This window comes from Molossus molossus, unplaced genomic scaffold, assembly GCF_014108415.1.
Source record: "Molossus molossus isolate mMolMol1 unplaced genomic scaffold, mMolMol1.p scaffold_m16_p_18, whole genome shotgun sequence".
NCBI classification, from domain to species: Eukaryota; Metazoa; Chordata; class Mammalia; order Chiroptera; family Molossidae; genus Molossus; species Molossus molossus.
In genome coordinates, this window is record NW_023425353.1 from 24,350,600 (window position 1) to 24,373,742 (window position 23,143).

Sequence of the window (23,143 nt, forward strand, 5' to 3'; positions counted from 1 at the left end):
AATATAATGAACATAACAGTCTGAGAAAGGGGGTAGTCCCAGAGATGTGGAAGTGGGATACAGACTGACAGTCCCCTAAATAGGGGGGGTGGTGGGGAAGAGATAAACCGCAGAACTTATATGCATGTATGCATGAACAGTGGACATGGACAACAAACTGGGGAAAGGGCAGGAGGGAGGAGGAGGGGGGAATCAGTGGGGGAAAATGAAGAAACATCTGTAACAAAAATTAATTAATAAATAAATAAATAAACTAAAAAAAAAAAAATTACTACTACGAGTTTCTTACCTATTGCACGAATCTGATTCGGATGAAGAAAGAGCGTCTTCTTGAATATCAGTAGAACTAGAAGAATCATCAGGTCTATCAGGCTCTAATATCCCTGGGGAGCCCAGCTTTGATTGGGGGAAGTGGTTTATTACCAAGGGCATATCTGGGAATTTCATTTGATTACCTTCCTGTTCTAAAATGAAAAAAAATAAGGAAAACAGGAAACAAGTAAGAGTACAGTACCTTAAAACCTACAACCTCTGTATATTTATTATTAACACAACATTTACTATTTGTACTTAGTAAAATAAAAATTTATTTAACTGGTTCTAAAACTCTACTGACAGCCAGAGAATCAGAATCAACATTACAATGGTGCCATCTAATTATATTATCCACCCCATGTATTTCCAGTTCAATTATTTTAAAACAAAATTTCTTTTGAACCAGGAGTGGGGAGAACCTTATAATTCTAAAAATTTTTGTTTGTTTTTTTTTTGAGAGAGAGAGAGAAACATCGATGAGAGAGAACATCAATTGGCCACCTCCTGCATGCCCCTCCACTGGGGACTGGGCCCACAACCTGGGCATGTGCCTTGACCAGGAACTGAACCAGTGACCTCTTGATGCATGGTTTGATGCTCAACCACTGAGTCCTATTGCCCAGGCAAGAACCTTATAATTCTAATGTAGTTTCTATTTACAGTATTGGTAAAGAATTCCTGCATATCCATAGGGCAGAATACACTGATAAACATAGGAAGCATAACAAAAAAGGATTAAAAATTCAACTAATAAAACAATCACAATATTTGTCACTGACTACTGTATGGTAGTGAATCTATCTGGACATTTTTCTAAATCTGTTACAATGAATTTAGTATTCGCTATGAGAAAGAAAAACGAATCACTTGTCACATTTCTATGCATCTCTTTTGATATTCTCGATTTCTGAGCTCTCTTCTTTCAGATAAAGACACAAGGTTTGCAACAATGTCCTATGCAGGTAGAACCACATATCTGCAGATGTGAGTGCAGAAAATATTCCCCGTGAAGACTTCAGTGCTCAGAACTCTCCCTCACACCTGTTTCGGAACTCCGCTGGGATTTCAGTTGTGCTGTCTTCTCGACTCAGGATCTGAGTCAGTACTGTACTTAACATGCAAGCCATAAGTACTACCAGTATGAGCCCCTTTCATGAGTCTCAGAGAAGCAGATTCCACACAGAGGCAAGTGACTTAACAAAGGACAATCAAAAGAACTGTCGAGGTTTGTTAAAAAGAGGAAAATTGTAGAAAAAGAGGAAGAGAAAAAAACTTTCAAAGTCCATATAGTCAGGATTTTTCCAGAAATAATTATATAAGATTTTGTTGTACTGGAGAACAGCATATATCACAATAGAACAATGTCTAAAACTAAGCTCCTAATGTTGTCTAGCTCCTGCCCCCCATTTTCCTTTTGATTTTTAGAGGTTTTATTTTTATTATTTAAATACTTTCATATTGCTTTTAAGAATTATGTATATATACTGAAAATATTAATCCATGGTTACACATGCTATTTATTACTCTCTAATATTCACCTGGGAAAAGGAAGAAAGACGCTAACCAGGAAAACCACCGGGATCTCCTCTTGTAAAGAGACACCCAGGATCATGTTACGAGGACTCAATCACCCACTAAACTCAGTAAATCCAAGCAACTCTATCACTCAACAGGTCACCCAACTCACAATGTCAACCAAGGAACAGAATTCTATTCAACTTAAAACTATCTTTTATTTCTGGCCCTGGCCAGTTTGGCTCAGCGGTTAGAGCGTCGGCCTGCGGTCCAGAGAGACCCGAGTTCGGTTCCCGCTAAGGGCATGTACTTCGGTTGCAGTTTGTCCCCGGCCCTGGTTGGTCGTGCGGGTGGCAGCCACTCGATGTGTCCCTTCACATCGATGTTTTTCTCTCTCTCTCTCCCTTCCTCTCTCTCCCTCCCACTCTATCTGTATAAAAAAATGAAAAAATATCCTCGGGTGAGGATAAAAAAAAACAAAAAAACTATCTTTTATTTCTGCACCTGTTTTACAATCTTCTCTTACTTCTTCCCCTCTTTAATAAGCTTTTATTAGATAAATTCCCTCTTGGGGACAAACATCATACAATTTGTGGGCAATGCAAGTCAGTTATCTATCCTATCTGTCCACAGATGTCAGAAGAGGACTTCAAATTAGAGTCCCAAAACATGAGGCTCTAACATCAAACTTCCCCAAAGACAAGCAACAAAATAAATGAAGGTTTTACTTCACAGAACACACAACTTTTAAAATTTATATTGGCACTTCAATGAGCAAGTTTATTCTAAAGAACAAAAATTACACAGTACATACATGTGTATGATGCCATACAAAATGCAATCTCTCAGTCAGTCTGTGAGTCTGTCTTCCTCCCACACTCCCCACCTCTCCCACACATGTGCATTCATGCACAGCAGTCTATTAGCAGCACTTATCTGCGAACCACAGGGAGAGCAGTATTTATGTGCAATAAACAGACAGGTGGGGCAAAAGTAGGTTTACAGTTATTTATATGGAGAATAGTACAATAATTAATAAAAACTAATATAAGAACAAACTGTTTCATGCACTTACAACTGTAAACCTACTTTTGCCCCACCCTGTATAATACAAAATCCCTGAGTATAAGCAATCAATCATTTTCAAGAGATTCAACCAATAAACAAAAATGTTGTCCTAATCTGAGATAATAAACCAGATTTTCTCAGGAGCTAACTACTTTCTAAGACTATCCTTTAACAACCATATGAACAAATCCAAGTTGTTCACAAAGACCAGCAACCTACTTACTATATGACACCAGAATTCAGGACAAATAAAATACTTAGGAATATATCTAAGGAGGTAAAAGACTTGCATGCTGAAAAATATAAAACATTGTTGAAAGAAATTAAAGAACAGATACATAAATGAATGATGATCCTGCATTCATGACTGGAAAAAAGCTGTTAAGATGTCAAAACTATGTTCTTTACAAGAGATCCACCTCACAACAAAAGACTCACATAGGTTGAAAATGAAGGGATGGAAGAAAATCTTCCAAGCAAATGGAAAGTAAAAAAAAGCTGAAATAGCAATACTCATATCAATAAAATAGATTTCAAAATGAAGGCCATAACCAGAGACAAAGAAGGACACTACATACTATTGAAAGGATCTATCCAACAGGAAGATATAACCATGGTAAACATATATGCACCCAATACAGGAGCACCAAAATATATTAAAAATCTTCTGGAGGACTTCAAAGAAGAAACTGACAGCAATACAATCATAGCAGGGGATATCAACACCTTGCTGACATCACTGGATAGATCCTCTAGACAAAAAATTAGCAAGGAAACAGAGACTCTAAATGAAGCACTAGACCAAATGGATTTAACAGATATCTACAGAGAATTATACCCAAAACTACAGAATTCACATTCTTCTCAAGTGCACATGGGACATTCTCAAAGACAGACCACATGTTAGGACACAAACTAAGTCTCTACAAGTTAAGACTGAAATCATATCAAGCATCTTCTCAGATTACATGGTATGAAACTAGAAATCAATTGCAACAAGAACATGCAAAGACATTTGAACACATGGAGGCTAAATAGCATGTTATTAAACAACGAATGGGTTATCGAAAAGATCAAGAAAGAGATTAAAAACTTCCTGGAAACCAATGAAAATGAACACACAACACAAAATCTAGCAGCAAAAGCAGTTTTGAGAGGGAAGTTCGTAGCACTACAGGCCTACCTCAAGAAACAAAAAAAAATTTCTAATTGACTATCTAACCTTACAACTTAAAGAACTAGAAAGCAAACAAAAAGAAAACCCCAGAGCAAGTAGAAGGAAGGAAATAGTGAAGATCAGAGCAGAAATAAATGACATAGAGACCAAAAAAACAAGTCAAATGATCAATGAAACAAAGAGCTAGTTTTCTGAAAAGATAAACAAGATTGATGGACCCTTAGCTAGACTCATCAAGACAACAAAGAGAGAGAACCCAAATACACAAAATCAGAAATAAAAGAGAAGTAACAACTGACACCACAGAAACACAAAGGATTGTTAACAAATACTATGAACAATTATGGCAACAAATTCGACAATCTAAGCAAAATGGACAAATTTCTAGAAACACAGTCTCCCAAAACTGGACTGGGAATAAATGATAAACTTGAAAAAAAAAAACAATAAAAACTAAGGAAATTGAAGATGTAATCAAGACTCTCCCAGCAAATAAAAGCCCAGGCCCAGATGGCTTCATGGGGGAGTTGTACCAAACATTCAAAGAAAAACTAACATCACAATCTAAGTGAAAAGGACAAATTTCTAGAAACACATAGTCTCCCAAAACTGGACTGGGAATAAATGGGAAACTTGAACAAACCAATAAAAACTAAGAAAATTGAAGATATAATCAAGACTCTCCCAGCAAATAAAAGCCCAGGTCCAGATGGCTTCATGGGGGAGTTGTACCAAACATTCAAAGAAAAACTAATATCCATTCTCCTCAAACTATTCCAAAAATTTCAAGAAGAAGGAAGACTTCCAAACTCGTTTTATGAGGACAGCATAATTCTAATTCCAGAACCAGAAAAAGACACTACAAAGAAAGAAAACTACAGGCCAATATCCCTGATGAACACAGATGCCAAAATCCTTAACAAAATACTAGCAAATCGGATCCAGCAATACATCAAAAAAATTACTCACCATGACCTAGTGGAATTTATCCCAGGGATGCAAGGATGGTACAATATTTGCAAATCGATAAATATGATGCACCACATAAACAAAATGAAAGACAAAAACCACATGATCATATTAATAAATGCTGAAAAAGTATTCGACAAAATCCAGCACCCATGTCTGATAAAAAACACTCAGCAATGTGGAAACAGAGGGATCATATCTTGACATAATAAAGCCCATATATGAAAGACTTACAGCTAACATCATACTCAATGAAGAGAAACTAAAAGCATTTCCCTTAAGAACAGGAACAAGACAGGGATGCCCTCCTTTGCCACTCTTATTTAACATAGTATGGAAGTCTTAGCCACAGCAATCAGAAAGGAAGAAAAAATAAAAGGGATCCAAATTGGAAAGGAGGAAGTGAAACTGTCATTATTCGCAAATGACATATTATACATAGAAAACCCTAAAGACTCCATCAAAAATCTACTAGACTTAATAAATGAATTTGGCAAAGTAGCAGGATACAAAATTAACGTCAAGAAATTGACGGCATTCTTATGCACCAATGATGAAATCACAAAAAAAAGAGAAACTAAAAAAAAAATCCCATTTACCATTGCTGCAAAAAATTTAAGATACCTAGGAATAAACTTAACCAAAGAAGTAAAGGACCTATCTGCCAAAAACTACAGGACATTGGAAAAAAAAAAACAGCCCTGGCCGGTTTGGCTCAGCAGTTAGAGCGTCGACCTGCGGTCCTGAGAGACCCGGGTTCGGTTCCCGCTAAGGGCATGTACCTTGGTTGCAGTTTGTCCCCGGCCCTGGTTGGTTGTGTGGGTGGCAACCACTCGATGTGTCCCTTTCACATCGATGTTTCTCTCTCTCTCTGTTCCTCTCTCTCTCCCTCCCACTCTACCTGAACAAAAAAATGGAGAAATGTCCTCGGTGAGGATGATAAAAAAAAAAAAAAAAAAAAAAAAAAACAGAGGAAGATATAAAAAAGTGGAAGCACATACCTTGTTCATAGATGAGAAGAATTAACATCATTAAAATGTCCATATTACCCAAAGCAATCTATAGATTCAATGCAATCCCCATCAAAACACCAAAGACATATTTCACAGAATTAGAACAAATACTTCAAAAGTTCATATGGAACCAAAACAGACCTCGAATACCCACAGCAATCTTAAAAAAGAAGTACAAAGTGGGTGGGATCACAATACAGAATATCAGGTTACACTATAAAGCTACTATAATCAAAACAGCCTGGTACTGGCACAAGAACAGGCATCTAGGCCAGTAGAACAGAACAGAGAACCCGGAAATTGACCCAAGACATTATGCTCAATAAGTATTTGACAAAGGAGGCAAAAGCATACGATGGAGTAAAGACAGCCTCTTTAATAAATGGTGTTGGGAAAATTGGACAGCTACATGCAAAAAAATGAAACTAGACCATCAACTTACACCATACACAAGAATAAACTCAAAATGGATGAAAGATTTAAATGTGACTCATGAATCCATAAAAATCCTAGAAGAAAATGTAGGCAATAAAATTTCAAACAACATACGCAGCAGAATTTTCACTGATACATCACCTAAGGCAACAGAAACAAAGGAAAAAATGAACACATGGGACACATCAAACTAAAAAGCTTCTGCACAACAAAAGATACAACCATCAAAATGGAAAGGCAACCCACTGTAGGGAGAACATCATTGCCAATGATATATCAGATAAGGGGTTAATTTCTAAAATATATAGAGTACTCATACAACACAACCAAAGGAAGACAAAGAACCCGATTAAAAAATGGGCAGAGGAACTAAATAGACACCTCTCCAAACAGGACATACAAATGGCTAAAAGACATATGAAGAAATGCTCAACATCACTAATCATCAGAGAGATGCAAATTAAAACAACAATGAGTTATCACCTCACACCTGTCAGAATGGCCGCCATCAACAAATCATCAAACAACAAGTGTTGGCGAGGGTGTGGAGAAAAGGGGACTCTAGTACACTGCTGGTGGGAATGCAGACTGGTGCAGCCACTATGGAAAACAATATGGTGTTACCTCAAAAAATTAAAAATTGAATTGCCATTTGACCCAGTGATGCCACTTCTAGGAATATACCCTAAGAAGCCTAAAACACCAATCAGAAAGAATATATGTACCCCCATGTTCATAGCAGCACTATTTACAATAGCTGAGATCTGGAAACAGCCCAAGTGCTCATCAGTAGACAAATGGATAAAAAAGCTTATCTTATCTTTTGAGAGGACATGGAGGGACCTGGAGAGTATTATCCTAAGGGAGACAAGCCGAGCAGAGAAAGACAAATATCACATGATCTCACTTATTTGTGGAATATAATGAACATAACAGTCTGAGGAATAGGGTAGACCCAGAGTCGTGGAAGGTACAGACTGACAAACTTCAGAAAAGGGGGTGAGGGGAAGGGAAGAGATAAACCACAGAACTTATATGCATGTACACATAACCAATGGACATGGACAACAAAGCTGGGGACGGGGTTGAGGGGATGGGGAGGAGGGTGTCAATGGGGAAAAAAGGAGAAACATCTGTAACAAACAAACAAACAAACAAAGATGTCAAAACTAACCACAGCAATCTACAGATTTAATGGAGTCCCTATGACACTTTTTGCAGAAATAGAAAAATCCATCCTAAAATTCACATGGAATCTCAAGGGACCCAAATAGCCAAAATAATCTTGAAAAGGAAGAATAAAGCTGGAGGACTCATATCAATTTCAAAATTCATTACAAAGCTACAATAATTAAAACAGTATACTACTGGCATAATGACAAACAGACCAATAGAATTGAGAGTACAGAAATAAACCCTCACGGATATAATTAACTGATTTTCAACAAGGATGTCAAGAGCATTCAATGGGGAAAGGATGGTTTGTTTTTTTTTAATCCTCACCCGAGGACATTTTTGCATTTATCTTCAGATAGAGTGGGAAGGAGAGAGGGAGGAAGAGAGAGAGAGACACATCGATGTGAGAGAGACACATCAACTGGCTGCCACCCACACAACTCCATGGGGCTGGGGACAAACAACCGAGAATCGCACCCCTAGCGGGAACCAAACCCGGAACTCTGATCCGTGGGCCAATGCTCTAACCGCTGAGCCAAACTGGCCAGGGAGAAAGGACAGTCTTTTAACAAATGGTGCTCAGACTGAATTATCTACATCTGAAAGAATGAACCTGAACCCCTTACATTACACCATATGTAAAAATTAACTCATAGAAAAAATATAAAGGAAAATCTTCATGACACTGACTTGGCAGCAACTTCATCATATAACACCAAAAGTATAAGCAAGAAAAGAAAAATGTGATAAATTGGATTTCATAAAAATCAAGCACACATATGGATCAAAAGATACTATCAAGAAAGCAAAAAGACTACCATGAAAATGTTTACAAACAAAACAACCCAATTTAAAAAATGGACAAGGGAAGGACTTAAGAGACATTCTCCAAAGAAGGCAATAACCATATGAAAAGATGTTCAACGTCACTAGGCAACAAGAAAATGCAAATCAAAACCAAAATGAGATACTACTTCATACCTACCACCGTGGCCATGTACAAAAAGACAAATATTGATGAGGATATAAAGAATCTGAAGTCGTCAAGCATTGCTGGTGGGAATTTAAATGATGCAGCCACTACTGAAAATGATTTGGTGGTTTTTCAAAAGGTAAACACAAAATTACCATATGAACCAGAAATTCCATTCCTATGTATATATTCAAGAGAATGGAAAGCAGAGACTTGAAAAAAAATGTAAAAAGCAATGTTTATAGCAGTATTATTCACAAATGCCAAAAGGTGAAAATAACCCATTATAGATGAATGGTTAAAATGTGGTATATACATACAATGCAATATTATTCAGCCAAAAAAGTAATGAAATTTTAACATATGCTACCACTTAAGGACCTTGAAAACATCATGCTTAATGAAATAAGCTGACACAGAAGAACAAATATTATATGATTCCACCCATATGAGGTACCTAAAATAGCATATTCATAGACACAGAAAGCAGAATTACCAGGGGCTGGAGGAAGTGGGGAGGGGACAGAGTTATTATTATGGGCACAGAGTTTTCAGTGGAGATGAGAAAAAAGGTTTGGGTACAGATAGTGGTGATGGTTACACAACATTATGAATGTATTTAATGCCAGTGAAGTGTACATTTAGGAAAGGTTAAAATAATAAATCTTATGCTGCACCGGCTGGTGAGGCTCAGTTGGCTGGAGCATCACCTTGTACATTAAAAGATGGCAGGTTTGCCCAGCTGGTGGTATACCTCAGTGGCTGAGAATCGACCCATGCACCATGAGGTTACCAGTTTGATTCCTGGTCAGGGCACATGCCCAGCTGTGGGCCAATTCCCCAGTTAGAGCGGCATGCAGGAGGCAGCCAATCAATGTTCTCTCTCCCTCTCCCTTCCTCTCTAAAAAAAAAAAAAAATTGCTCTATGTCTAAAACTATATTTTCCTATTTCAAATATCTACTACATACAAGGTAATTCCTTTGGTTTAACATTTTATATTAAGATGAACAGTGAAATTCAACATAATTTCTGTTTTTAATTAAAGTCTCTTACCCATGCACACAGAGAATAGCTTTTCTGTAGATTCAGCTTCTTTTTTCGTTACTTTTTTTTTGGACATTTCAACAGTTTTCTTGTATCCTTTTTTGGCCTGATCCACCAGAAGCTGAAATTCATTCTGATGCTTTTGACCTGAAATTGAAAAAATCTTCTCAGTAAAGCAAAGACTATAGAAGTTACAGGTCTATAACCAACAAACAGTGAGTACCAAGAAGTGTACAAGCTCGCTCAAGAATACCACCCTAGGGAATCACTTGCAATACATGAACAAGCCGGCAAGCACTAGAATACAAGGGACTGGGAGATTATGGAAACCTTTCCTTTTTATCTTCTCCCTTCCTCAGACACAAACATGGAAACATGACATTCCTAGTTTGTTATTATAGCTCTCTTCCCAAACCCTATACTCTAGAAAGGGTTTTGGTAGAGCATGAAAGATACTACTTTCTTAAATATATCAAAAGACACTTTCTAATTTCTAAGACACCATTCTATAGCAGCACTATTTACAATAGCTAAGATATGGAAACAACCCAAGAGCCCATTAGTAGATGAGTGGATAAAAAAGTTGTGGCATATTTACACAATGGAATACTCTGTAGCTGTAAAAAAGAAGGGTCTCCTACTCTTTGAGACAGCATAGAGGGGCCTGGAGATTATTATGCTAAGCAAAATAAGCCAGTTGGAGAAAGACAAGTATCACATGATCTCACTTATATGTAGAATCTAATGAACCAAGTAAATTAATGAACAAAATAGATCCAGAAATATGGACGCATGGAACAGACCAGTGAATCTCAGAAGGAAGGGGGTGGGGGGGTGGGAAAGAGATTAACCACAGTCACAGACAATAACCCACAGACACAGATAATAGTGTGGTAAAGGCTTTGGGGGGGAGGGAGGGCAGGAGCAGGGTTGAAGGGGGTCAAAGAGGGGAAAAAAGGGGGACATCTGTAACAGTTGCAACAATAAAGAAATTTTTAAAATAATATTAAAATAAAAAGTCATTAGCCCTGGCCGGTTTGGCTCAGCAGTTAGAGCGTCAGCCTGCGGTCCGGAGAGACCCGGGTTCGGTTCCCGCTAAGGGCATGAACCTCGGTTGCAGTTTGTCCCCGCCCCTGGTTGGTTGTGTGGGTGGCAGCCACTCGATGTGTCTCTTTCATGTCGATGTTTCTCTCTCTCTCTCTCTCTCTCTTCCTCTCTCTCCCTCCCACTCTGTCTGAACAAAAGATGGAAAAATGTCCTCGGGTGAGGATTAAAAAAAAAAAAAAAAGAATCACACAAGAAACTTGCTACAGTAATCTCATTAACAGTTAAGGAGGTTTATCGACTTCATCTTCTGAAGTAATAAAATCCCAGGATTAAAACAGATTTTCTTTTTAAAATCTAATTACTCCTCCACCTAGGCTGGAAACCAAAAAATAAATGGCAGCCACTGCTCTGGCTTTGACCCAAGAATTCTAATAATCCCTGCTCAAAAAACAATTTCATAAGATATATAAATGTTGAATCACTAGATTGTACACCTGAAACTAATATAATACTATATGTCCACTATACTTTAAAAAGGAAAAAAGAACAATGCCAAGAGATGACTAATAAACCTGTTCACACTCATCTCTTCACCTCATTTTAGGAGTTCTGCCATTTGGCAAGGAGTACTTCAGAGTTTAAAATCTCAGTTCTGCTGGTTAGATGCCCTGAATTTACCTCTTAAAAGTTTTAAGTGGCTCAGATAGTTGTGGGAGCTGATGAATACGCCCACGTTCAATCAACTCATTTTTTTTTCAAGATTTTTTAATACTTGAATCTGCCTCTCCAAACTGAAATATCTTAATATTTCTAGTACCAAGGCATGCCCTTCACTCTCTGACCACCTTAACTACTCTTTTTTAGACCAACTTTTACAGCCAGAGCATTTCTGGGTCTGCCCATAAACCCAGGGGTATACAAGACCAAAACCAAGCTCTCCCAGGAGTGAACAGACTCACCCCCTCTACCAGGACACCACTGGGATACTGATGCACCCACCACTGAGGGCCTGACAGACTCCCAGTACTTTTCTGATAAGATGAGTGGTGACATTAAGGAATGCTATTTTGTAGAATTATAACATATAAATAAAATATGCAAACATTTGGACCTCAATGAACCAATATTTTCCAAATAACTAACAAATGATATAACAAATTCACAGATAAAAGGTCCATTCAAGTATATGACAGTGTATTTTAATGTAATAAAGTACAAAAAGTTCACTAATATCATTTCAAATTCTACTGTAATTAACCTTTCTGAAACAACACCGCCATATTTTAGTGTAGTAGCAAAAAATATTCACAATTTTCTAAAAAGAACTATTGAAACATTCTTCCTCTTTTTAATTACCTCTCTCACAGGTTGAATATTTTTCATATACTTTAACCAAAATAACACAGGGTGACAGTTTAACTACAGAAGTGGGTGTAAGATCAAGATGTCTTTTATTGAGCAAGACATTAAAGAGATTTGCAAAACTAGAAAAGAATGCCACTCTCCCTAAATTTTTCTTTTTTTTTCCCTCCTCACTTGAGGACATTTTTGCATTTATCTTCAGATAGAGCAGGAGGGAGAAAGGGAGAAAGAAAGAGAAAGAAACATCGATGTGAGAGAGACACATCGACTGGTTGCCACCCACACAACCCCAACTGGGGCCTGGGACAAACTGCAACCAAGGTACATGCCCTTAGCGGGAACCGAACCCGGGTCCCTCTGGTCTGCGGGGGCCACGATCTAACTGCTGAGCCAAACTGACCAAGGCTTCTTCCTAAATTTTTAAAATCAGACTTATTGAGAAATAATTTACACAAAAAATTAATCAATTTTAAGTGAACACTTTGATGTGTGTTTTTTTTTTAATGTATAGTTGTGTAACTACCAACAGAATCATGAAACAAAAGATTTAAGTCACCCAAAAGAGTTTCTTCATGACCCTTTGTGATTAATTCCCCACTCCTCCTTTTTCCATCTACAGCCCCTGGCAGTACCAATCTGCTCTCTGTTCTATATTTTTGTCTTTTCTAGAACTTTCTATAAATGGAATCATAAAGTATTCTCCGTTTTAGTTTGGTTTTCTCTTAGCATAATGTTTCTGAGATTCATCCATGTTGTTTCATGTCAGGAGTTAATCCTTTTATATTGCTAAGTACTGTTCCATTATATATGGATATATCACAATGTGTTTATGAACATGCAGGTTGTTTTCAGGTTAGGATAATATGAATAAACTGCTGTAACATTTGTCTATAACACTCCTTCAACTGTTAATTTAAAACGCATGAATTTTATTTTTGTAAATTACGTCTCAATAAATATGATCTTAAAAGTCTTCATGGACATATGCTTTCAGTTCTCCTGGGTAAATAGCTGGGAACAGAATGTATGGTGGCGGTATGCCTGACTGTATAACAAACTGCTAAACTGTTTACCCAAGCATATGTGTCATTTTGCATTATCACCAGCAATGTATGAGAGTTCCATCTGCTATATATCCTGTCAGCACTTAGCATTTTTTTTTCCTTTTTCTTGTTTTGTTAATCCTCATCTGAGAATATTTTTTCCATGGATTTTTAGAGAATGAAAGGGAGGGAAAGAAACACTGACATGAAAGACACATCAATTTGTTCCCTCCCACATGTCCCTGACTGGGGCAAGGGACTGAACCTGCAAACCAGGTATGTGCCCTTAACCAGGAATCGAACCCAAGACCCTTTGGTACATGGGCTGACTCTCTAACCAGTGAACCACACCATCCAAGGCTGGTTTGTTTGTTTTTTCAATTAAAGTAAGTGTCTAGTATTATTTCACTGTCATCTTAATTTATATTTTCCTAAAAACTAATGACTAATAAGACTAACCGTATCTTCTCATGTAGTTATTTAGTATCTGAGCATCTCCTTTGCTGAAGAATCTGTTTAAATATTTACCCTTTTAAAAAAATATGGCATATGTGTTATTATTGAATTGTAGGAGTTCTTTATATAAATGTCAGTACTGTGTCAAATGTAATTTTTACATTTTCTCACAATCTGTGCCTTGCTTTTTCATTTTCATATTTGTCTTCTGAAGAGGCAAGTATTTTTTATTTTAACAAAATAATTTATCACATCTTCTTTCATCTTTTTCTTTTATGATTCATACTATTTGTGAAAGATGACCATGTCAACTGTGAATAAAAGGTTTTATTTCTTCCTTTAAAACTATATATATATATTTTTTTTTTCTTACCTTATCACAGGCTAGGACTTATAGTACAATATTGAATAAAGTGGTAAGAATGAACATCTCTACTTTCTTCCAAGTTAGAGGAAACCATTCAATATTTCACCATAAATATGATGTTAACTGTAGGTTTTTCATAAATATACTTTATCAGATTGAAGAAATTCTAGTTTAGTGAGAGTTTTATTATTAGTGGGTGCTCAATTTTATCAAATGCTTATTCTGAATCTACTTAGAGAATCACATACTATTTTTTAGTATGTTAACAAAGTATTATTTTTCTTACATTAGGCCCATCTTACATTCTTAGGATAAACACCACTTGTTTATGATGTATTACCCTTTCTATGAATTGCTAGTTTCCATTTACTAAAATTCTGTCAAGGAATTTTGCATCTATGTTCATGAGGAATATTGATTAGAAATTTTATTATATTGTTTTCGTCTGGTTTAGTTTCACGAAAACTCTGGCCTATTAAAATGAAGTAGAAAGTATTCCTTCCTTTTCATTTCCTAGAAGAATTTGTGTAGAATTGGTATTAATTCTTTCCTTACATGTTTCACTGAATTCACCAGTGAAGCCCTTTGGGCCTGGAGCTTCTTCCTAAGAAAACAAATTCAACTTACTTAATAGATACAGGATATAGGGCTATCAGCTTATCTATGTCTTCATAAGTAAGATTCGGTATTTTGTATCTTTCAAGAAATTCCTCCTTTTCATGTATGTTCTCAAATTTAATGGCAAAAGGTTATTCATAATATTCCCTTATTATTCCTTTAATATCAGTAGGATACTTAGTAGTTTCCCCTCTTTTATTGATGATATTGGTAATTTGTATTTTCTGTTTTTGTTCTGAACAGGCTTGCTAGAGGTTTTTCAATTTTATCAATCTTCACAAAGAATCAGCTTTTGGTTTCGTGGACTTCATCATTTTTCTGTCTTTACTTTCACTAATTTCTGCTCTTACCTTTAATATTACCTTTCTTTTGCTTACTTTGGGTGGAATCTGCTATTTATCTAGTTTCTTAAGGTGAAAGCATAGATGACTAATTTAAAATCTCTTTTCTTTTCTAATACAAGTATTTAATGTTATAAATTTCCCTCTACGCACTGCTTTAGCTGCATCCTACACTGATATGAAGTATTTTCTTTCAGTTATGTCTATATATCTATATCTATATTACATATATATCTTAATCTGTTTTTACTTCATCCAGTGTATATTTTAATTCAGGTATGTTTGTCATATAAGGAATTCCATTTAAGTCTTTTTTATACCATCCATTTCTCACCTCAGCAAACCACATTTTATTCTTCCTTCTTGACAAAAGCAGCATATTTGTACATGCTGTTTTAACATTTTGTCTACTAGTTTCATCATCTCTGTCATTCCTGGGTTTGACTCTATTAATTATTTTTTTTCCTTTCCATGGATCGTATTTTTCGGCTTCTTTGAAGTCCTGGTAATTTCAATAGGATACTAAATACTATTAATTTTATCATCTTGGTTGCTAGATTTTGTTCTATCCTTAATATTGTATTTTGTTCTGAAGGATATCAAGCTACTTGGAATCAACTGAATCATTCCAAAGCTTGCTTTCAAGTTTTAATAGTGCAGATTATGAAGATAATGAGAAGACAAGCCACAGACCAGGAGAAAATATTTACAAAAGACATATCTGATAAAGGACAATTATCCAAAATATACAAAGAACTTCTAAAAATCAAGAAAAAAATGAATGACCCAATTAAAAAATGGGCAAAATTTCCGAACAGATACTTCATGGAAAAAGATATACAAATGGCAAATAACCATATCAACATCATGTCATTAGGTAATTGTGCATTAAAAATATAAAAAAGAAGATACCACTATACACATATTAGAATGGCAGAAATCAAAATCATTAACAAGACATATGCCAGTGAGGATGAAAAGCAACAAGAATTCTTATTCATTGCTGGTGGGAATGCAAAATGGTACAGAGATTTTAAAAGACAATTTCTTTAAAAACTAAAGATACCTTATTATCTAGCCCTCGCACTTCTTAGTATTTATCCAAATAAAATGAAAAGATATTCATACCAAAACCTGCACATGAACATAAAGTAACTTTTTTCATAATTGCCAAAATAAGCAACCAAGGTGTTCTTCACTAGGTAAATTGATAAATGAACTATGGTACACACAGAAAACAGAATATTGTTCAAGACTAAAAAGAAATGAGCTATTCAGCCATGAAAAAACATAGGGGAACCTGAAATGCATATTACTGAAAAAGAAGACAATCTGAAAAGGCCACGTACCGTATAATTCCAATTACATGACATTCTAGAAAAGAAAAAAACTATAAAGGCAGCAAAAAGATAAGTGGTTGTCAGGGGTTAGGGAGAAAGGAGGGATCAATAAATAAAGCACAGCTCTGGGTGGTGCGACTAAGTGGTTAGAGCGTCAGCCTATGCACCAAAGAATCTCAGGCTCGCCCAGCCGGTGTGACTCAGTGACTGAGCATCGACTCATGCACCAAAAGATCGCTGATTCTATTCCCGGTCAGGGCGCATGCCCAGGTTGTGGGCCCAATCCCCAGTGGGAGGCATGAAGGAGGCAGCCAATCTATGTTCTCTCTCATCAATGATTCTCTCTCTTCCTCTCCTTTTTTCTCTCTCTAAAATCAGTGGAAAAAATATCCTCAGGAGAGGATTAACCAAAAATAAATAAATAAGTAAATAAATAAAGCACAGAGGACTTTTAAGGCAGTGACTATTCTGTATGATATGATACTGGTATACATGTCATTATATATTTGTTAAAACCCACAGAATATATAACACCAAGAATGAACCTTAGTGTAAACTACAGACTTTGTGATAATGATGTGTCAGTGTGCTACTCTGGTGAGAGATGTTAACAGCAGGAGAAACAGCGCATCTGTGGATCACGAAAGATATAGGAACTCTGTATTTTCCACTAAATTTTGCTACAAACTTGAAAGTACTCTAAAAAGTCTCTTTTAAAAAAAAAATCCTCTTGAGGGTATGTTTTCCATTAATTTTTTTTAGAGAGAGTGGAAGGGGGAGAGGGGGAAAGAGAAAGAAACATCGATATGAGAGAGACTCATCAGTTGGTTGCCTCCCACATGCACACCAACCAATGCCAGGGATAGAACCTGCAACCCAGGCATGTGCCCTTGACCAGAAATCGAACCTGCAACCCTTTGGTCCACAGATAGACACTCTAACCACTGAACCACACCAGCCAGGGAGTAAAGTCTATTCTTTAAAAATCTTTTCATTAGAGAAAATTAGTACGAGCATTAGTCTAAAGAGGTTAGCAAGCAACAGCCCAAAGGCCAAATTCAACATATAACCAGAGCTCTGCTACTCTTCATAAGTATAGTATATACGTTGCCTCGTTCAACCATAAACAAAGTATCTAACTGAATATTAAATTTATAAAATAATTTGACAATAATCAGAGGATGGAAGGGAGGCAAAGGTAGGCAGTCAGAATGTATAAAAGAGCTAAATCTTCATTTTTCGTATTGTGACATCAATCAATAGCTAATGTGAAAAACTGAAACACTTCAAGAAGTAGCAGAAAGAACAATCTATCCATAAGTTGTTATCTCCAGAGAAAGGGAATGAAGAAGACAGGTTAGTGGTGGAGAAAGCAGGTGAGTTTTTTTTTAATAATAAGCCTTGCAGACATATGTAATTTTTTTTTTCTTTATTGGCTTTAGAGAGAGAGGAAGGGAGAGGGAGAGAGACAGAAACATCGATGAGAGAGAACATCGACCAGCTGCCTCCTGCATGACCTCCACTGGGGATTTGGCCCACAACCTGAGCATGTGCCTCCAACCAGGAATCAAACCGGTGACCCCTTGGTACATGGGTCGATGCTCAACCACTGAGCCACACCAGCTGGACAGAAATATGTGATTTTTAAAAAGAAAACTACATGCAGGTAGCCCTGGCCAGTGTGGCTCAGCTGGTTGGAGCACTGTCCCATACACCGAAAGGTCACAAGTTTGCTCCCCAGTCAGGGCACATACCCAGGTTGTGGGTCCAATCCCCCAGTAGGGGTGTGTGTATGACGGGAAAACAATGGATCTATCTCACATCCATGGGTCTCTCTCTCCCTTCCTTCCTCTTTAAAATCAATTAAAAAAAAAAAAAAAAAAAAACTACATGCATGTAAAGCATTAATAAAAATGTTTAAAAGAAAAGAATCAATGGTATATTTGGAATCCAACACTAAATCAAAATGTCTGACTAAACTATAAAGCTAAGCACTTAAAAGCTTTAGAAGTGACTGAAATTTTTGTGTGTGTGTGTTTGTTCTTAAGTACATACTGAGGTTTTGTTTTAGGGCTAAATTAATTTTGTTAAAATGACCTATTTAGTAAAGTTAAGCTTTTCTTAGATATTTAGATATCTGTATATTGTCTTGCCTGCATCTAATCCATTCTTCCTTAGTCTGGCCATATTTGTTAGACACCATTCTTTTAATGATTTAAATTACTTTTTCTCCATGCAAATTGTCTGTTTTCCTACTGTTACAGGCCTCAGTTTTGGCAATCCAGTGGTCATCTGCCTATCTCTATCTCCTGCTCAAGAAAAATCACTTTGACTTCCCAAAGTTGTTTAGAAAAGTCACACCATACTTATCTTTCTAGCAAGAGATGTGATTTTTGATGTTCCACCTATGGTCCGTGAACAGTCTAGGCTCCTGTTCCTTCTCTGTAAGACTCAGGCCATCACACCTACATCTAGTGCCTGTGTACTCCTTCATCCTCCCTCCCCAAATAGATCACTGCTGAATCTGCCCCTTCAAAGCTTAAGAACTGAAAAAAGAAGAAAAATTCTCTTAGCACAATTAAAACATTTCATGTGTGGTATATTCATCCAACAAATATTTATTATCTACCATTTGCCAAGCACTTAAATTTAAATTTAAACTAAAAACAAACCAAAGAATAACAGTATCTCACTAACAAAACAGTAGTGTGCTAGCCCTGGGATATATACAAGGCCATTTAAGCAAAAGAAGTGATAAAGTTAGGAAGTTGTTAATACCTACTAAAATGAAAACTCTTTTTGGCACAAATTTGCAAGCTGTAAGTGCTAGAATTCTTTTTTTTTTTTAATTTTTTTTTTAATCCTCACCGGAGGACATTTTTCCATTTTTTGCACAGATAGAGTGGGAGGGAGAGAGCGGAAGAGAGAGAGAGAGGGAACCATCGATGTGAAAGGGAAACATCGAGTGGCCGCCACCTGCACGACCAACCAGGGCCGGGGACAAACCGCAACCGAGGTACGTGCCCTTAGCGGGAACCGAACCCGGGTCTCTCCGGACCGCAGGCCGACGCTCTAACAGCTGAGCCAAACCGGCCAGGGCTGGAATTCTTTATAGTATTGTTCAGTGGCTTGAGGAGAAGATGGAAAGAAACATTTTTATTTTATTTATTTTATTTTTTTATCCTCACTCGAGGACATTTTTACAGAGAGCTAGAGGGAGAGAGAAAGGAAGAGAGAGAGAGAGAAAAAGAGAAACATCAGTGTGAGAGAGACACATCGAGTGGCTGCCACCCACACGACCCCAACCGGGGAGGGGCCAAACTGCAACCGAGGTATGCGCCCCTAGCGGGAACCGAACCAAACCAAACCTGAGTCTCTCAGGACCGCAGGCCGATGCTCCAAATGCTGAGCCAAACGGGCCAGGGTAGAAACATTTCCATTTTAATCCCATTTTCTTCTCACAGAGATGCTTTGAGAGCAACTAATTAATATTTACAAAGTGCTTAGTGATAAGCTCAAAGCAGAACGTCAGTCACAAATCAAAAAGCAGGCACACTGACCTATAAAAAAGGTCACTGTCTGAGTAAACATAACTAAAATTCAGTCTCTTAAGTAATATTAACAAGATAAGTTTGTACCAAACATTAATATAAAAAAATTTATTTTAAACTTTACTTAAGATAAAAAAAACTACAACCCAAATTCTTTGTGAATAAAGAAAACATCACACAACTTACGATATTTACTGTGAATTTCGTCTATTTCCTTTTCTGTTTGGTCCTTTGTAAAAACCATTATCTAAAATAATCCAAAAATTCTTAATTAAAAATTCAATAAATGACAAAAATAGAAATCAGTACCATAAACTTCAGAATATCTAATGAGGGTATTTAAAATAGAGTAAAATAATCTCTCATCTGTTTCACATAGACCTAGGAAAAATAACTCCTGTGTACTTCCCTTTAAATAGCATAATTAGTATACATTTTATTAATTACTTATTTCTCATCAATAGAAAATACAACATGGATTCCATTAGAATATATAAAGTATTAATACAACAATCAATTAAATTTCCTATTTTCAATATTTAATTTTGCACATTAATACAACAGGTGACACTTTAAACTACAAGACTGGAGACATTTAGTTGATCATTAATAAGACAGATTTTCTCGTTTGCCTTCTATCTTTTCCAACCTAACTTCCACAAATCTATAAGAAATGTAATATATATAAGAAAAAAATAATACTTATATTAAATTTCTAGTTCCACTTTTTAAAATCTTGGACTTAAAAGATCAGAAGCGTACTTACATTCTTCATTACAGTCTCCATCTTACAGTAAGCACAAAGGTAGTAATAAAATCAATGCAGATCTCATTTTTTTCTACTACAGATTATATAAGCTCACTTCCCTAAGGTCGTAGTTTTCCTTACGAACACATTACGGGTGGTCCAGGGAAAAAAGTCTACTTGGGTGAGCCCAAAACACACCTCCAGTGTCATAAGACACATGACTATTTTCTTTGGCATCTTTTCCACAAGTTTTGGGCCATCAAGCTAGAGGAAGGCAGCAGTGAAAAAATTTAGGTCCCTGATTCCCTCAATAAGCTCAATAGATATTCAATTCTCACAAATTCCTACAATTACTTAATTTCTCAATCAGTATACTCATAAAATTGCTGAATGCCAACGCCTGAAGGAGATCTTAGAGATCACAGAGTTCAGCCCCTGAGCTTTACAGGTGAAGATGGTAAGGGCTGCAGAGGTTAAACAGCTTATCAAATGCAACCGACAGAGAAAGGACCAATACAAAGGCTTCCTGATACACAGGCACATGCTTTTTCTAAGGACTATAACTCATTAATATACTCTACTTTAGATTGCATTTTGTGCTAGAAAACTGCTAAATATGATTGAGTTTTGTGCTAAAAATGAGCTGCGAGTAGGTCATAATATATTAAATGGAAATGTGTTCTAGTATTCTGGCTTGCTTTAATTTTAGTAGGCGTTCAACTTTTCTTTCCTTTATTTCTACCCAGACACTGAAATAGATTATAACATACTCTTTCACTGAGTTTACTAGCTTCAAGACGCATCCTGGTCTTCTCCATATTTTCAATTTCTTGAACTATTTCAGCAGCTGTTAAAATAAAGACATATAGCCAATGTTAATTACATGGTTTTGTTCATTGTACTATGGTCATGTAAGTTGTTAAAAATGAATCTGGGTGATGGGTATATGTAAACTCCCTGTCCCATTTTTATTATTTTTCTGTAAGTCTAAAGTTATTACAAGTTAAAAGGTTAAAAATTTTGACTTAAAACACTGAACTCTTATATATGCAAACAGTTTAAAATATAACAAGAAAAATACAATAAACTCACTGTGCTCTTTCCTTTGAGTATATAGGTATAAATAGCAGTCTCAAAGGAATATAAAAATTAATTTATTAGTGTGAATTCAATTCTTAGGGGATATCCACTCAAACTCCAAAACATTAAACATGGTACAATAGGCCACTTTTCAGGGAGAGACAAAGGTCTACAAACACGAGGGAGAAAACGGCCTCGCCTCCATAACTTCTGTTAGCAGGTGTAGTTACGAATCACAAACATCAGAGATCTGGAATATACTGTCACATAAATGCCCTGGAAAAAATTTTAAATCATATGGTATAGAATAAAACTCTACAATCCCCTACACATATTTTTACACAAAAAGATATTATGTCTACAATTTGCTTCAAAAGAATCCATGGGAAGGAGAAATGTAAGTAACAGAGGACACACACTAGGCAGGGGTCAATAAGCTGGATACTAAGTATATGAGGGGAATCACACTCTGTAGCCTACTTTTATGTAAATTTGATATAATGCCCATTTAAAAGTTTTTCACAAACCCCACAGTACCCAAGAGGATCATTTAAGAATGAAATTACCGCCCTGGCCGGTTTGGCTCAGCGGTTAGAGCGTCGGCCTGCGGTCCTGAGAGGCCCGGGTTCGGTTCCCGCTAAGGGCACGTACCTCGGTTGCAGTTTGTCCCCGGCCCTGGTCGGTTGTGCGGGTGGCAGCCACTCGATGTGTCCCTTTCACATCGATGTTTATCTCTCTCTCTGTTCCTCTCTCTCCCTCCCGCTCTACCTGAACAAAAAACAAAAAAATGTCCTCGGGTGAGGATTAAAAAAAAAAAAAAGAATGAAATTACCTCAATTTAAAGTTAAGTAAAAGGCACACTGGGAGGTACCTTTTGCCTCCCTAATATTATACAACTGGTAGAAACAATGTAAACAATATACCTCCATGAACAGGAACAGCTAACATAAATTTAGTGGATCATAGTACAAGAGAAGAAAGGGAACACTTGTGTTCTACCCAATCCACTAACACAAGTATCATTCAAAGACAGGGAACATCTGGTATACTCTCTTCTAAAGTATTAAGAAAATCATATTAGGAATGGATACCATTTAGGGGCTTAAAATCTTTCAGGTAGACTTCTGATACTCTTTATGACATAGAAAGCTGGATATAATATCACTCCCACCCTAACAAGAAAACACTGGGTAATCTTGAAACTGTAACTTTTCTTGAATCTAACAGAGCTAAGTCACAGGGTAACCAACCAGCTTGAGATCTAAGGAAAGACAAGTGCCTTAGAAAACAGAACAGGTTGTAAAAACTGGCTGACTTAAGTCTGCACAGGAGAAAGACTTACCTACCTCTGGGTAAGATTTCATCTTAACCTTTTTTTTTTTTTTAATAATTTTTTTTCTTTACTGATTGTTAGAAAGAGAGGAAGGGAGAGGGAGACATAGAAACATCAATGAAAGAGAACATCAATTGGCCACCTCCTGTATGCCCCCCATTGGGGATCAGG

General features: G+C 36.6%; 1 protein-coding gene across 4 annotated transcripts in view; it reads right to left on the reverse strand.

The window, feature by feature from the left end:
* RAD18 (RAD18 E3 ubiquitin protein ligase) overlaps positions 1-23,143 on the reverse strand; it is a 112,412-nt gene that overhangs the window by 40,792 nt on the left and 48,477 nt on the right. For 2 of the 4 annotated variants that reach the window (XM_036267263.1, XM_036267265.1), the window contains exons 8-11: positions 21,330-21,406; positions 19,998-20,058; positions 9,696-9,833; positions 290-464 (exon numbers count right to left, since the gene is read on the reverse strand). In XM_036267263.1, the coding sequence (XP_036123156.1) occupies positions 290-464; positions 9,696-9,833; positions 19,998-20,058; positions 21,330-21,406 (451 nt within the window). The remainder of the gene's footprint in view (positions 1-289; positions 465-9,695; positions 9,834-19,997; positions 20,059-21,329; positions 21,407-23,143) is intronic. The other 2 variants (XM_036267266.1, XM_036267267.1) reach the window with 2 other exon arrangements.